This window comes from Dermacentor silvarum, chromosome 2 (genome assembly GCF_013339745.2).
Source record: "Dermacentor silvarum isolate Dsil-2018 chromosome 2, BIME_Dsil_1.4, whole genome shotgun sequence".
In the NCBI taxonomy this organism is placed as follows: domain Eukaryota; kingdom Metazoa; phylum Arthropoda; class Arachnida; order Ixodida; family Ixodidae; genus Dermacentor; species Dermacentor silvarum.
Window position 1 is genome coordinate 142,895,090 of NC_051155.1, and position 16,807 is coordinate 142,911,896.

Consider the following 16,807-nt stretch of genomic DNA (forward strand, 5'->3'; position numbering starts at 1 on the left):
TCCTCAACCTAGGAGTGTCAACAGCCTAGAGGAAATGTGCGAGGCGAAACTTACGGCAAAATATGTCAGACTAACTGGCAGCAAAACGGACAGATCCATCCTTAGAAAACTGGGCTACCAGAACCCAGAATCGCGAGAGGGGATAACCGCCATCCCCAAAGAAATTGTCAACAGGTTAAGAAACATGCACCCCATACACAACGAGGAATTAACGCAGAAGAAGCAGAGTCAAAAGACTCCAAAGCTCCCTCCTCCAAAAACAAGGGTTGTGTACACCGATGCGGCAGAGTGCCCAGAAGGGCACTACGCTGCAGAAGTAGTGAGCGACAAAGGCGAGCTAATCTCGAGCTGCAGCGCGAGACATCCTTCACCAGAGGTGGCGGCGATTGCCCTGGCAATCACAATAATTAAACCTATCAACCAGAATAATCATCACCGATTCTAAAACTGCAATCAAAGCATACATGACACCAGTAAGGTGTCCAAAGAGGCCGGCAAAATTCTGCAAGCAGGCAAGGAGAACGTACCCAATGACCAAATTAGAATAATATGGGCGCCCGCCCATAATGAACTCATAGGGAATGAGATCGCCAACGAGGTCGCCCGAGAACTCACACACCGGGCCCTAGCGCAGGCAGACTGCTCCCTGTCCAAAAAGTGAGACTTAACCACACACAGATAAATTCTAGAACACTATAGAAATGGCAGGAAGAAAAAAAAAGAAGAAAACAGCAATTTTGTGCGCAGAGTGTGAAGTGTGTGACTGACCACTGCAGCTGTGAACCACAGTCACAATGTGAAGACTACCAACGTGAAGGGCTACTTTCTGCACATACAATTGGAGGGGGCGGTGGGGGGGGGGGGGGGGGTGCACTTGAACTTGAAACAGGGACCAATGCAGTGACTTCCAGGTGGCTGCCTACTGTACTTTGTGGAACTACATTCTAGTACAGCGGAACTACTGTAAATTCAATTTCGAGCCCAACACCTTCCTCAGTATGCCATGATCGGTGAAAATCACGAACACACTCACTTAACCGGGAAGAATTGTTCTAATTATCGCCACCACGCTTCTGAAAACAGGGAGCACACCCTTCCTCTCATTCTTTCTTTCCTGTTTGGCCGACTGGCAGAAGCGGATCGTTCACCTCCGGAACAGCTTCAGACAGTACTGCTGGATTTTTGTTCTCAGACTGTTTATTAGACTTGAAGGGCGCTTCAAGCGCGCTGCCGTGCTCGAGTCATCCGTGGAGTGCTTTCACTTCGATACGGAGGTCATGCTACCAGAGAACACCCATACAATGCCTCCTTTACTATTAAAGGAGGCATTGACCCATATGGCCCGACTGCTATAGAATCTAATGAGGACGCTTTCTGAGTAAGCCGCGTTGATTTTGACGTCACCGTTTTCGTCACGCCAGACTTGGTAATGAAAATTTCGGTGGAAATTTCGATCTTACGTCATAATGTAAAGTAGGCGCTGGGAGTGCCCGCTGATCAGCAGACAGTGCAAAACGGTACTCTCCAGTTTTCCGGCAACCGCATTGCCAGCGCTCGCGACGCACATGGCGGCTCTTGCCGTGGCCTGCCTACTGTTTCGAGCATTCGTGTTTTTGACGCTGTGAGCGACGAGAAAGTGACTCGATGTTGGCCTCGGTGCTTGCAAGGGCGGCTTTGTCGCCTTTAAGAAGTGCAGCTTACGATCCTGCTCTTCACCGTCCTGATGTTTCCCTGTTACTCGGTTTGCAGCAAGTGAGATGGAAGAAAAAGCCCAAGGGCTCTAAACCACGCTGGATGCCGATTGCCCCTTCCAAGCTCTTCAGAATCAACCTGGGCCCCCCGAAAGATCCAGAAGAACTCGCAGTGCTTCGACGCATGCACGCTGCCTATAAAACCGAAATGAAAGCGATCAGGTGCGTGCCCTAGTGCGCTCCATGAAGCATGCGATAAGTATATTGCGCACACACGCGCCGTCTGCTAGCTCGTAATTTGTTGTTAAGGTGCTGCATTGCCATATCGTATTTTGATCTAAAGGCTGCTCGTACATGTCTTTTAAACACACTAAACCTGTAGCTACGTGATTTCGTTCATCAACCGATGCCGGAAATCCGCAGATGTGAGCAGCCACTAAAAACATAGTAAGCTCGCTAACCATACCATAAACGAAATCATTATTCGTCCGCCAGATATTTTATGGTTGCATGAAGTAGCAGATGTTTCAAACTGTTCCGTAATAACTAAGCAGCGCTGTATGACGGTGCCTTAGCAAATGTTAATCCCGCTAGTGCGTCGAAAATTACGGTCTGTATTGCTTTTTGATCAAGAAATGCCTGCTTACTGTATTGTCTAAAGGAACTTCTGGGGGGAGCAGCACCTGAAGGACCTCGAGCAGGCCGACAAGCACTCGGCCATATCCCAAGAGGAAGAGCGGGAGCATGAACGTCTCCTTGAAGAAAATGAAAAGGAAAATCAGAGGGTTGCTTTACTGAGGTACCGTATGCCCGATGAGTTTTTTGCCCCTCATTTACAGCCATTTTCTTGGGATCTAAGAAAACGCGCCTGATGATATTCTTTAATTGGCCTCGTGAATAAGGTCCAGTTTGATTTTATTTTGCTGTATTTAGTAAAATTGCAATTTCTCTTGTGCTTGCTTCGCTTTCAGTGATTTAATTGTGGCAAAAATGTGCTAGTGTCTCACTTTTAGGGTTCATTTAACGGTGTTCCCTACTTATATATCAAGCACACACTAAGGACGTACTGTGTGCTTCTAATCGCTGCACATTACTAAAAAAGAAGAAAAGCTTACATAATTTTGAAGAACTATCATACCAAGAATATGTGCTCAGCTGCAGATTACAGCAATAAATGCTTTTGTGGCATTTTAATTTGCCTCTGTTCATTTTGCTGTCATTAGTTTGCCATGCTGCAGAAATGTGTGTATCATCTATAGATCACATTTGTGCCAGATTAATGAGAAAGCAGTATCCAGTACACTTGTGCATTAGGAAAGCTAGAAAAGGTGCAGATAGAGTTGTTCAAAGTAGTTTGGAGCGTTTCTGATGGTATTTCAAAGATGGCAAGCATTCTGGTTGTCACTGTCTTCAGGAGCTGCTAATTGATAGGTGAATTTATATTTTTTGCATTCCTTCAGGAATTTTTCTGTTCCTTGTTCTATTTTTTAATCTGTAACTCGAATAGCTGACAGAGCCCAGTCTTGCAACTGTAGTTGCTTTGTGGTATTGAGAGTGTGGTTTTGCGCCTTACAGCTGCTGCCCAAACTTTGAGTGAGCACCTTCAGCAAGGATATTCATTTCTGGGTCATTTGTTTCACATGGCGCCCAAGGAAAACCAGTTGAATGCTGCTATAACATTTGAAGTACTTAAGAGTTCAGCTTAGCTGTATTAGTGAGGCTGAATTATGGTGTTGCAGCAGCACTGGGCATATGTGAACAAAACGCCATTAGTAGTTTCCTCCCATCCTGGCGATGACGTGCTGCTTTGGAGGCCTGTTAGACACCCAATTTATCTGAAAACCTTCACTGTTGGTACACTAGGCCCTACAAGGTCATAATACAAACTCCCCTGTAGACTACTATGTTAAATCTGCTTATGCGCTGACTGATGCTGCCAAGAGACAGATTGTGCATGTTTCCTGCCTTAAAGGGGCCCTGAACCACTTTTTATCAAAGTGGAGAACGACATTTGAGGTGAAAATAGGCTATTTCAGAAATACTTTGCTGCAAAAAGTACTTTAATACGTTCAGCAAAAGCGGAGTTATTGGCAAACACAGCCTAAGCTGTGCTCCCCCTACCTTCTTCAATGCCTTGCACTGCAAAGGCTACGGCAGAGTAGGGCAGGGCCACAACACTCCGCCTTCAAAACGTCGCTGTGCGCGTAGTTAAAATTTCAGATTTTGGTGCCTGCGTCGCGCTAAACGTAAGCCAAACGCGGTTGTCCTCAGCGAGCCGCAGTGTGCTTAGCCAGTGGACTCGTGGCGGCACCCCGCGGCGGCTGCGGTGTAACCAACCATAGCGATGAATAGCAACCGCATGTTGGAATGTGCTTTATTGCGTAATAAAGCACACAGAAGAGAGTGAGGATCATGGCTCTGTTGAAACGAGGGCGTTTGAGAGAAAGGTGACTTCGCACTCCGCTTGCAAGCTCCCCGCACTGTGTACGACAGCAAAACTTGGCTGAGATGTTCACAGCAACGTATACTCGCCGTGGTGGCTCAGTCAGCTAAGGCGTTGCGCTGCTGAGCAGGAGATCGCGGGATGGAATCCTGGCCGCATTTCAATGGAGGCAAAATGCAAAAACGGCCTGTGTGCGTGCGTTGTAGTGCACGTTAAAGAACCCCAGGTGGTCAAAATTAATCCAGAGCCCTCCACTACGGTGTGCCTCATAATCAGAACTGGTTTTGGCACATAAAAACCCAGAAAGAAGAAGCGTATGCTAACCGCGGACTGTGTTATTTCACCAAGCCCGAGGGGTGGTTCTGGGCCCCTTTAAGCTTGGTCTTCTACGATGGCTTAACTTGTGGGCAGGCTGGCTGCTTCTGTCCGTCGGGGCAGTTAGTGTGAGCATTTGTGTAGACCTCCTCTTCTTCATCTGTGTATATTGTACCTGTGGTGTCTGATTTCTTTACAAATGCTCTCAGGATGGAAAGAAACAAGTTGGAAGAAGCAAAGAGAGTGGAGGAACTCATGCAGAGGGAAGCCGATGCAAAAGCCAAGCTTGCGCAACTGAAAGAGCAAGTGGACGAGATTGTGAGACTTGAAAAGGTGTGTGTGCGCTACAAAATGCCCTTGCATGACATTCTCAGCACATGTATTGAAGCCTGCTCGCTCTCCCTACACTTCTCTAGACTCGTTCTCAAAAGTTTATGTACGATTTGCTGGTCCTTTGACCAGTGCATCAGTCATGTGAGGCCTGAGCTTGATACTGCTGCTTTATGCTAAAGAGAAACACTAAACCAGTTCAAAATTCTTTCAAAACTCAATTTTCGTTAATTTTGCAGTAAGAGGTTGATTTACTCGAGGAGAAAACAGAGGCCAAACTTCTATTTCTTGCATGTCACAGTAGCCCAGTTACTATGGTGTTGCGCTGCTGAGCTCAAGGTTGTGGGTTCGCTTCCGGCTGCATATTGATGGGGGCAAAATGCAAAAACGCTTGTGTACTTAGGTTTAGGTGCACATTAAAGTGGTCAAATTTAATCTGGAGTCCCTCACTACAATGTGCCTCATAATCAGATCATAGTTCTGGCAAGTAAAACCTCAGAATTGTTATTTTCTTTTTCAATTTCTTGAATTTTGCAATTAAATATTAGCGCTGGTATGCCAGTGTGATGCCACGGATTTTGTTGTATTTTCTTATATCCAGGCTGTTGTGGTGCAGTAAATGTTTTTGAAACTTGCAAAGCTCAGTCCTTGGTTTCATTAGAATACTATGTAGTATACTATCTTTATTGATAAAAGAATTAACTAGGCCTGAACAGACCCCGTCAAAATCCATGACATCGAAGCATGCTGATGCTTGAACTTCAAGGCGGTGTCGCAACCGGTCTTTCGTTTTAATAGACAGTTTTAGTTTAGCGTTAGCGTAATAGCGGGGTTACGGGAAATAGCGTTACCGTTCCGCAAACGAACTTTGCAGAAAGAGTTTTAGTATAGCGTGATAGCGTAGTTTACGTGCGGGACGCTATTCCATTACGCTCTGAATTTCGCATACACAGGGCACCTAATTCTATGTGTGTGTGCGTCCGGAAAGTGCGATAGGCAGCGCAATGGAAGCCAGGAGCGCGTTGTATTTTTACTTCACATGTCCGTCGATCTGCAACGAAACAGACAAGCAGTACAAGCTGTCTACCATAGCCTCCGAAATCCTCCCATCTCAGAGGCCATAAGCCGTCGTCGCGCCTATCTCCCGACTTTAGCGACAGATGGCGCTCGCATCTCAGAAAAAATTTCTCTCGTTAGGCTTAGGCGCGTTCGAAACGAGAAGCGATCTCGAAAATTCCTCAAGATTAGCCATAACACTCTCTCGGCGAAGCGGCATGAGACTAAGCAAAAGCCGTTTACACAGTCATTTGCTACGAACGAAGTGAATTCTACAAAAACAACGCCAAATTCAGTTCGAAGCGGGCGACCGGGACCGCCGCCATGTTTTACGTACACTACGTACACCACGCTAACACGGTAACATTAACTCTGAGAAATAGCGTGCGCACGGTAAACGGTATGGGTCCGTTAGCGTTCTGCGCATGCGCACTTCGATCCCGCTGTTCCGGTACGCCCGCTATTCCGGTAACCACGCTAAACTAAAACTGTCTAATGTCTTTACTGGCTTACGAAGCCTCTTCTCTCGATAGAGAAACTGGCAACAAATTTTTGTGGTACACAACTTTTTGGAGTGCAGCAGGAAGCATACCTGTCACAGTGTCCAGTCCTGCAGTGGTAACGTGGAAAGCTCCACAGAACATTTTTTATGAGAATGTTTCGATCTGCCGTCGTGATCATGATCATGAAGTTGTACGTTGGAAATTGTGATAGCTGAGCGTAACAGCAATTTTATGCCGGCAATGGTGGCAAGTGCTAGGATATGCCAGTAGTGCTATTCATGTAGTGCTGGCACTCATTTATGACACTATGAGTCATTGATTTTTTTTTATGTCACGGGAGTGCTCACTCTCAAAGTCGTGTACGTGTAAAACCGCTCATGGGCACTGCAACAAGGGATGCTGCAGCACACGATGGCTCAGCTGTTCCACTCGCTGTAAAGGCAGTGCCGCTTGTTAGCGTTGATTTTATTTTAATTGGTAACCATTTAACTGTTTATGCCTTTGTATCAACACAGATCATGTAAAAATAATTTTGCAGGCTGGAGTGCATAGAATAAAGCGCAAACACCTAGTATGTACAGTGGAACCTCATTGATACGATCTTTGCGGGAACCAGAATATAAAACATATCATCCGAAAATCGTATCATCCAAAGCAATCTCCAAAACGTAAGAAAACAGGCTTGGTGACAAACGCGCTAGCAAAACTTCCTGTGGCGTCGAGTGATACTGCTCCGCATAACACGCGTGTTATGCGGAGCAGCATTACACCACACGAACCGAACCTCAGCCAACACACTTTTATTGTGCAGTGTTAAAACAGCTCGTCAGTTTTTGCTGAACTTTCTTTTTTTCAAAGTCCGTAAACAAGTTCTTTTGAAAGATAACAAGTTCCCTGACATAGCTATGTAGGTCACGGCACCACGAGGCCAATGGAACATCGGAACAATGGAACAATGGAACATCGTAGAGCAGCGTGACACAACGAGCAATACGACTGGTGGACGAGGGCAGGCGCTTCATTCAGCCACGTGACCGCATGAAGATCTCGCCTGAAAAGCCAATCAAAACAAGCGCGCGCGAAAGCTGACGCAAGCAGATCATACTACGAGCGCGAAAATAGTGGTCGGGCAGGCCCGCATGAGTTTCCCGCGCCACGGCCCTATATCACTGAAGGAGGCAGTTCTCATTGGGCTGCTTCACTAGCGACTCGTTCGCCGCCGGGGCGCGCGGCAATTTAAATCGGTTCAGGACCGATTCCTCCTACGGCATGAAAAACCTGCTTCGCGGCAGCTTTTGTGGCGCGCGTTTTTCCGCTAGTGTCGCCGGCCCTTAACACGTTGCTTGTGGGTTGTTGGAATGTAATTAAATTTAGTACACTTCAATATAAAGCTACGAGTTTCAGAAATACTAGTTTGAACTCGTATCATCCAATTTCAGGTGAAAACGCAATCGTATCAACCGCATGAAAATACATTGCTCCTCCGTGGGGTGTTGCTGGGAAACGAAAAAAAAAAACAATGTATCATCCCGAAAAACATATTACGCAGAATCGTATCAACGAGGTTCCACTGTAATATAAAGACTACAATTTTAACAATGAGTATGGTGCACTTAATAACAGTTGACTTGTGTAATCTGATTGCATACATCTCTAATACCAAGGTTTCACCACCAATTCATGCCACGCACTGTTTTTCGTGAATTTCTGTATGGTATGGTATGATAAAACTTTATTACGGTCCCTCGGAACGCGCTTCAGCACGTAGCGGGCCACTCCCACGTCGATACAGAAAGGCCGAGCCTCTCTGCTGCGTTGCGGGCCCGATGAATTTCTGTGCCAATTTAAAATTATAATTCCTACTTAAACTGTGAACGGCACGCTTGATTCCATCACTATAAGTTATGGTCATTGCATTTCCACCAACATCTCAAGACACATTCTGGGTGGTTGTCGGTCTCTCGGTAAGAGTGGCCTTTTTGAGATTGTAAAAACGTAATTCACTAGTACAACTCAACTTATTTTTCTTGTGTCTCTTTGGTACGAGCGTGAACATTTTACACAGTGAGATTGTAGAATTTATTCCTTGCATTTGTGAAATGAGTTTCAAGCTTGCTCACCGACGATGTCACATGTACGTAGAACTGCGTTAACTATTTGTAGTACACAGAAAGCCTCCGAAGAAGTTCCTAGTTAAGTAAGCCTTCTTTAAAAAGATGTCAAGTCAACATTGTCATACTGGTCAGCTTTTCAGTTTTGGCGAAAAACTGTATCTGTCCACCATGTTCCTAAAGTGGCTTGGCAGCTAGTTTTTATGACTGAACAAGTGGGGGAGGGCATATAAAACTGCTTCAACTATATTTCATTTTATGAAAACAAACCACTGATAAACAATATGCACTTGCAGATAGCAGTAAATGCAACTGTGAAAGGTGTATTTGCATAAGTTTGTGTACAGTACACATGTTGCCGGACACTTCTTAGCTCTAGATTGCTATTGTGATTGAAATTTGTCTGGGAAGCTATTTCTGAAGCAGTGCTCTCTGAAACTCAAAGTGTTTGTTGTCCCTTAAAGTACAGAGCCAGCATACAAACATTGATAATATTGGAAGCTAGTGCTGCTGTTTGGCAAGAGCTACAGGAGCTTTGTATCACTTGATTATTCTGCACTGTATAGCACCGATGACCTACAAGTCATCATCTGCCTATTTACACGTAAATATAAATGCATGGCAACAAAGTGCAGCTCATTTAACATGGTTGAAGTTGAAAACTACCATTAGCCACAAGCTTGTCAGTCTTATTGGTAAATAGAACCTGTCCAGATAGAAATTGTTTTGCTAGGATTAGTTTTAAATAAGTAATGCAAGCATAACATGCTGTAGTTGTAGATGGGGCCCTCTGGCCTCAATGGGACTCCATTCAGGATTGAACATTTTTGGCAAACGAGTGCAGCGTAGCCTACAGCTAGAATGATGTCTGCCAAATATAGTATTGCAGAATTTTATGTTGTGGGGGCATGAAAATGTTGACATGAAAATGTGATGTCGTCTTTCTGTGCCATATTTTTGCAATTCAATTTATGTTGATGGAACACAGTGTCAGTGGCCTTGATGAAAAAATATGTCATGGCCATGTATGAAACGTCAAATAAAAAGTAAAGATAAATAGAGTGAAAGTATTAGATTGAATAGGCAGCTCAAAAGTATAATATTGTGAAGCTGCTTCTGTGACTGGCACTTTGTAACCGCAAATAAACTTCCCACCATCCTCTTTTGCTGCAGGAGAGGAGCTCCACGTATGTCACCCTTGAGAACTTGGATGAAGTCATAGAGTTTGCCATCGAAAACCCCATCAGCTACAGCTATGCCATTGATCCACAAGGAAAAGAAATTTGGGAGGGAACACCTCACTACGAACTGTACAAACAAGGGCCTGCGCATGCCTATGCATTACCCGTAAGGAAACAATTTTAAGCAGGAGACGAGTAGAATTGATGAGGCTCTAGTGCTGTAAAAATGAGTATTAAACTGTGCAGGAATTTCACTGCCGTTTGTTTTGCATGATTCTTTCTTGCAGCTTAAAAGTGTATACTGATGCATTCTTTCGAAGTTGTGAAAACTGTACCACACACTCCTGACACATAAGAAGACCACATTTAGCAAGTATGAAGGTTGGAAGAACAAAAGTTATGTTAATTTCATCATAAAATAGGTCTTAAAGGGTGGAAAGTTGGGCGAATTGGTAGAAGTACATTTTTGTAGCGACACCGCAAAAAGAAACAACACAAAGATGGAGAAGGCCACGAGTCAAGGGCTGTCCCTTGGCTTTCTCGGTCTTTGCGCTACATGTTTTTGAGCATTTAAATGTCGGTCTCAAAAGCTGGACCTGGGGGGGTATTCTGTAAGAATCCACCTAGTGGACTGTCCACTTCGGCTGTCGCGATTGGCTCCAGCACCACTAGTGCGAAGGTGCCAGCCAGTCTCCGCGCTCGTGGAGCTGGTGCCAGTGGTGACAGCCGAAGTGGACATTCCACTAGGTGGATTCTTACAGAATACCCCCCCTGGTTTTTGTTGGCGTGTAGTGATAAGGATAGGTATGATGATGTTGCTCTTTAAGAACTTGTTTGGGCAGTAACTAGCGTATGTAATGCAGTCCTGTACAAAGGGTTGGGGGCCAGAGACTGCATTTTCTTAACTTTAGATTGGTGCCTGGATGATCCCGTTTTGTTCTTGCAACGATGCCCGGATAACGGCTCTAGCTTTTGGCTCAAGGTCACTTGAAGGTCGCCGACAACAAGATCTAAAAGCATTTTCCTGCTAAGGAAAAACGAGAGGGCTGTGCACGTTTCTTTTGGCTGCACTTGTGCGTGGCAGCCACAGCGATTGCAGAAATGGAGTGAGCCAATCTATCAATGACGTTATGACACATCCACCTCATGGGTACCAAGACTGGTTCGCAGAAACAAGTATGTATCAAGTACTGTAGTAAATTATTCTGGGTGCACTTGCCAGTACTTTTTCTATGGTTTATAAGTTCGAACCAGGGTGCCGAGCCGGAAAACATACTGGTTTGGTTCAGGTTCAGCGCGCACAGATTTTGTTACAGTTTGAAGAAATGAACACTTATAATGGTTTGTGAACTGATTTGCAACACCGAACCAGTTCGCAAACCGTTTCAGCAGAGTAAACGTTATCCTGGCTTATGGGGAAATAGTACTGCACAGTGCCATCGACATGTCAGTGTGACGCGTGCGTAGGCTTTGTCAGGAGGTGGAACAAATGGGTTCCCTAGTACATGGGAGACAGCAGTCAATTTTTTTATATGAACATCAATAAAGTTTGCTTTTGTACAGCTACAGCAGCCATACACGTAAAAAACAGTTTGTGCTAAATACCTTGACACTCCTGCACAATTGCACATAGCACAGTGCCTTGCGCTGACTACGTGACCAAGATTGTCAGAATCATGCTCATTCAGCCTCGGGATTCATTTGCAGAAATGGAATGCTCTATCCTGATAGGATCCGCCAAACGTGCGTTAAACCATAAAACACAAGAATGATTTCCTGTTCCCTTTATCTTGCACTGAGAAGGTGCCTGCATTCATTAGCGACTACAGTACATGTCATTATTACAAGAAGCCAGCTGATGAACTAGTTGGTTTTCCTATTTTTCTTTCTCGAGGATGAGATATTTTTCCTCCTCTGTGTATCCTGGTGTTTGCATTGGACAATTTATCTAGTAATACAGTCATACCTCGATATAACGAACTACTTTTATTTACCGATCTTAGTTAAATTCAAAACCATGTATTTTTTGTGATATTCAACAAAGTACTTTTGTAACATGGTTTCGATATAGCTAAGTTTTTGGCCATTTCAAGCATGTAATTGGAGCCAGTATGGCTGGTACGTCTAGCAATATATATAAAATGCAGGCCGAGGACAAAGTTATTTGCAAGCGTTCTTCCGCATGAAAAGTTCAAGCAGCAAAAAATTCACCGACGATTACGATACTCCCTGATGCCAAATTTGAGCGCAGCTGTATAGTACTTGTTTTCATTTCATGATGTACTGGCTGGTGCGGACATTCTGTCTTGTGCGGCACGTTGCAAACGGAGCGAAGTGTGGCGCAAATGCCTCGCTAATCGGGAGATCGCAAGAGGCGGTGTGTGGTTGCGATTCACAGCAGTCGCCGCAGACAGACCTCCGCTCATGCAACGCTTTGCTTCCATACAGACGACGCGCACTACTCTGGCGTTATCTTGTAGCCATCGTTGCTGCAAAGCCGATCTTGCGCAGCACTACGCTTTTCTTCTCACACTTTTGCCATACCCTCCTCCGCTTTCCTCCTCGTGCTCTTCGCTATCGCGGTCTTTCATCTGCTTTTGGTCCCGCGCGTCTAGTGTTCACGGTTGCGTAATCGCTACTTGCCGAGACACGGGGCAAAGCGTTCGCTCGCGTTGCGACAGTGAGTGTTTTACAGCGAAGCTGTTATAGGCTAGGTTCCAGGAGGTCGCGTTCGGCAACGGAAGTAGATAGATCAACAATTTCAGATGCGTCGGAATGGCGGCGTTTTTAAACTTCGAGATCGTAAAAAACGTGTGCACCACACCGCGCTTTTCGCAGCAGCTTATGTTTGCTTCATTACGTGACGTAGCTTACCCTGGCGGCCACGGGCATGCGAACCGTCCATGTGGCCTCGACCCGCAAACTTGGAACGTTTCACCGGAGCAACGGTCAATCACCACATACACAGCTTCGCTGGTCATCCACGTTCACTGAGTGGAATAGCACTGAATTTTTTGGTCGTCGAGTGATCATTGCCTAAGCGCGTGACACCGATAAAGGCATGATCCCTGCTTCGTGCAATTCTTTCCTATTGCCATCAATGTTCCTGCTTTCTGGCGAAACTGCGACAGTTCTTTCTTTTTTTGCTCGGGACAAACAAATATCCGTATTTTTTTGCACTTTTGTTTTTAATTTGAGGGCGCCGTCTGATGACGGCTGCGGGCACTAAGATTTATGGCGATGCAACACGCTAATCTCGAACACCGTGAGCCACACCGACGCATTGCTCTCGGCGCGACCTGCACCTCGTGTGCTGGCACTCATAAATACGCTACTATGGCCCGACCTACCTGGGATTTGTTTATAAGTAATTACTGACAAGATACTATCCACAAGGAATGTTCTGGGAAATGTTGAAATTACTTTTACTGCTGAAACATTAAAACCTCGAATTAACAAAATTCCTGATTTAACGAAGTTTTTCGCTGCAAGTACAACTTCGTTATATTGGGGTTAAGACTGTAGTAGTGAGCTAGCTTAACGGCCAAAAAGGTAGCTTCAACAGAAATGGTGATATGGTGGTGGCCCTGAAACTATGTTTTGGCAGCGGAACACAAATGGCAAGGCCGAGTTCAGAAGTGCAAGCGTCTCTGCCAAGGTGGCCGTACAGTTGTTAGAACATACTTTCTTACACATTCTTACACATAATGCAGCTCGTGAGTCGTAATGATGCTCTTGTTGGGTGTGCCGAGTGAAAAGTAATTATTTCAAAAATTGCTTGTGTATTGTGCACTCGTTTACATCCTATGTGCTTAACAATTTTGTGTCGAACCAGTGAGCGTCTTATTTTTTGGTTCAGGTATGTTCTAAGCATATTGGTTTCGGTTTTGTTCGACACACTGGTTTGAACCTTCAGTTAGTGCAAAAAAATGAAAAGTTGAAATTGTCATGTTACTTTTTTAACAGCGTGGCTTGATAAGCTATGATCAAACTTTTTTATAATAAATTAACATCTGAAGCCATAACGTGTTGGTTAGATCCAGTTACACAAATAGACAAACTGTTTACACAAGGCTCTGAAGCCATAACGTGTTGGTTAGATCCAGTTACACAAATATACAAACTGTTTACACAAGGCTTGGGCATGTTTTCATCACAATCCGAGCCATGGGGAACCACCATGGACACTGGCTGCACTTGCTGCATTTCACCATGGCTTCCAAGTTAGTTGTGCAAGGTGTTGTTCTTGGAAACCGTGCATTAGCTGAGATGGCACAGAGCGAGAAGTTTTGCATGTTGGACAGTTAAAGTGTTCAGATCAGTGCACAGCACCCAAACGAAAACTTCCTTCGCGCTGTACTCCACTTCATAACAGGCAATGCTATGAAGGCTAGGGCCACTTCTCAAAAGTGCATGAATGCGAGCTAGTTGGTACGAATCCATTGGTGAAAAATCTGCATGCAATAAGCACGCACAAGGAAGGAACACAGGACAGCGCTTGATGCACTACTTCGGTCGCAAATGTTAGCAGTGAGAGAAGTGGGTGAAAAAACAGTGAGAAATAAACACAGACAAGGGAGAAACACAGGCTTTGTCCTGTGTTCCTCCCTTGTCCGTGCTTATCAATATCCCTTGTCTGTACTGCATCAAAAAAAGCAGGAAATAAACACGGACAAGGGAGAAACACAGGCTTTGTCCTGTGTTCCTACCTTGTCCGTGTTTATTTCTCGCTGTTTTTTCACCAACTTCTCTCACTGCTAACATTTGTGACCAAAAAGTAGTGCATCACACTGTTATGCCACAAAATATGATGTATTTATTACATGGAAAGTGCCACAGATCTAAACCTATTTGTCACCGAGTGAGCAGAAGGACGTTTCTGTGACCCGTGGCGATATTGCACCATTTGCGCTGAAGTAGTTATTCCGTAAAAGCCATAACAGATTATGAACGACTGCACTGTGAAACATGCGGAGTGAGACTTATGACCTCACTACTTGCATAGCTTCCAGGGCAATGCCTGCTAAGTATCAGATGGAGTATAAAGCTGTAGTGGCCGCGAGAGCCACAACGTGCAGGCAAGGGGCGAGCAGCAAGCGCAGCTCCGAAACCTTTCTAACCACCATACCGGTTGCACCCCGCGCCCCCGTGTCCTCCACTCTCCACCAATGGTGACGAATGGAAAGGGTGAGCAGCCCCAAGGGCGGCTGAAGCAAAAGATAAATAAAACAAGTTGACAGTTGGGATTCACATCGTCGAGACGTCTCTCTCTCTCCTCTGCGCATACTCGCGTCCCAACAAAGCAATACAGCATTGTGACTTGCACCTCCTGTTGTAGCAGTTGACTACTTCCCAAAATAAAGTGTAGTCAGCTAAACTTTACAACATTATTAATTATTATTGCAATGATACTTAACTACCCTACTGTTCACTTTAATTATTGTTGACTGTTTAATGATTGTTGACTGATAATTAATGCTAGTATGGTTTCTAATGTGTTGCTTCGGGAGACAAAATGCACCCATGAACACTTGAATGGCTATGAAATAGCTCTCTGTTGAGAAGTGCTTCCTAAAGCTGGGCAGTCGCTTTTGGTCACAAGTGACTGTGACCAAAAGTAATTATATTGAAATAGGTGGAAGTAGGTAAATTGAAAATGAAATCTCATATTGCTTTATCTCACCTCTTGGTATGTGGTGACCATCTGGGAAGAAATTAGAACTAGGACAGGGCAAAAGTTGTGCAAGCAATGATGCTTCTTAGAGGTACTCCTCCAGGAGACAGTCCAGAAATTTCTACTTGTGCTGTGGCTCCCCAGATCATGCATGGTCTTGTCCATCCCTGGAAACTTGCGAGACGAATGTCTGCCGATCATCATCATCATCATCAGCCTATTTTTATGTCCACTGCAGGATGAAGGCCTTTCCCAGTGATCTCCATTTACCCCCGTCTTGCGCTAGCCGATTCCAACTTGTGCTGGCAAATTTCCTAATTTATATCACCCAACTTGATTTTCTGCCGTCCTCAACTGCGCTTCCCTTTCCTTGGCACCGCAGGTAGCCCGATTATAATCTTGCTTCAGTGCTAGGTGAAGACTGCACTCCCACACGAGGTGGATTGTATCCATTTGGATAACCGGTGGGTAACTGGCAGCAGTGTGGTTTTGAAGCCACATCCTCCCACAGCCGAAGCAGACACACACCTGAACTCCTGAAGTAGTTGAGGGAACAAGAGGAGAAGTCATCAGCACACTGTGCTATCATGCAGCTTTCCTCCAAAGGCATTGCCAATTGGATGAGAACCAGTTTATTTGGCATAACTCAGCCAAGTTAGTAGCAGCAAGTTCCATGATCCTGTCTTGACAATAAACCATTTACAGTTAAACCTGGATATAACAAAATTGACAAATGCCCGAAAAACTTTGTTACAAAGAGGATTTCGTTATATGCAGGTTCGGCACGAAAATTCGAAAAAGAAACACTTACCGTATTTACTCGATTCGAACACGCCCTCAATTGTATTGCGCACCCGTTTTCCGTGAACAAAAGAGAGGGGGAAAAAAAAAACCTTTACAGTACCGCGCACCTCATGGTTTCATACAGAAATATAACTATCGCTCAAGGTTTACTCCCAATACACTTAAGTTGCGTTGAACAAAAAAAAACTTTTATTTTGCCGTAAAAGACTGCGTGATTTTGCTTTGTTGTTTGTTCATGATGGACGGCAGCACTGACTGTTCGTATGACATCAATGAACACAATGCTGCTCAGTCATCATCCAGCGAGCTCGCGGCGCAAAAGGTCGATGGCGTCCAGCACCTCCTTCGTGGAGGGCATTGGGCGTGCCGAGTCATCCTCCCAAGATTCGTTGTCGTCACTGCAGTCTCGGACAGTTTCTGCCAGAACCTCAGCCGTCATCTCCTTAGTTGTGACAGCGCAGTTGTCCGCATATAAAAAAATCACAAATCTGCACATCGCCCGGGACTCCTCCATTCGTGCGCAGCGAGATCCAAGCTTCGGCGAGATCGCCTCGCAGTCGCCGTGAATTCGAGCGCGCCAAGCGCGCCGCCGCCGCTTCACATTCTGTTGCGGCGGAGAAGGTGTTTCCGGTTGCTGCTCGGGCAAAAATGACAAAATTTGGGGCGAAATCTCTAGTTTGTCGGTGGGGAAAATTTGTT

At 45.1% G+C, this 16,807-nt stretch overlaps 1 protein-coding gene across 1 annotated transcript; it reads left to right on the plus strand.

The window, feature by feature from the left end:
* The first annotated feature begins 1,545 nt into the window (after positions 1–1,545).
* LOC119441879 (probable 28S ribosomal protein S26, mitochondrial) lies at positions 1,546–9,884 on the plus strand. The gene is made up of 4 exons (XM_037706517.2): positions 1,546–1,913; positions 2,353–2,490; positions 4,659–4,782; positions 9,623–9,884. The coding sequence occupies exons 1-4, from the start codon at positions 1,645–1,647 to the stop codon at positions 9,812–9,814; spliced, it is 723 nt and encodes a 240-aa protein (XP_037562445.1). The 5' UTR covers positions 1,546–1,644; the 3' UTR covers positions 9,815–9,884.
* Positions 9,885–16,807: the final 6,923 nt, after the last annotated feature.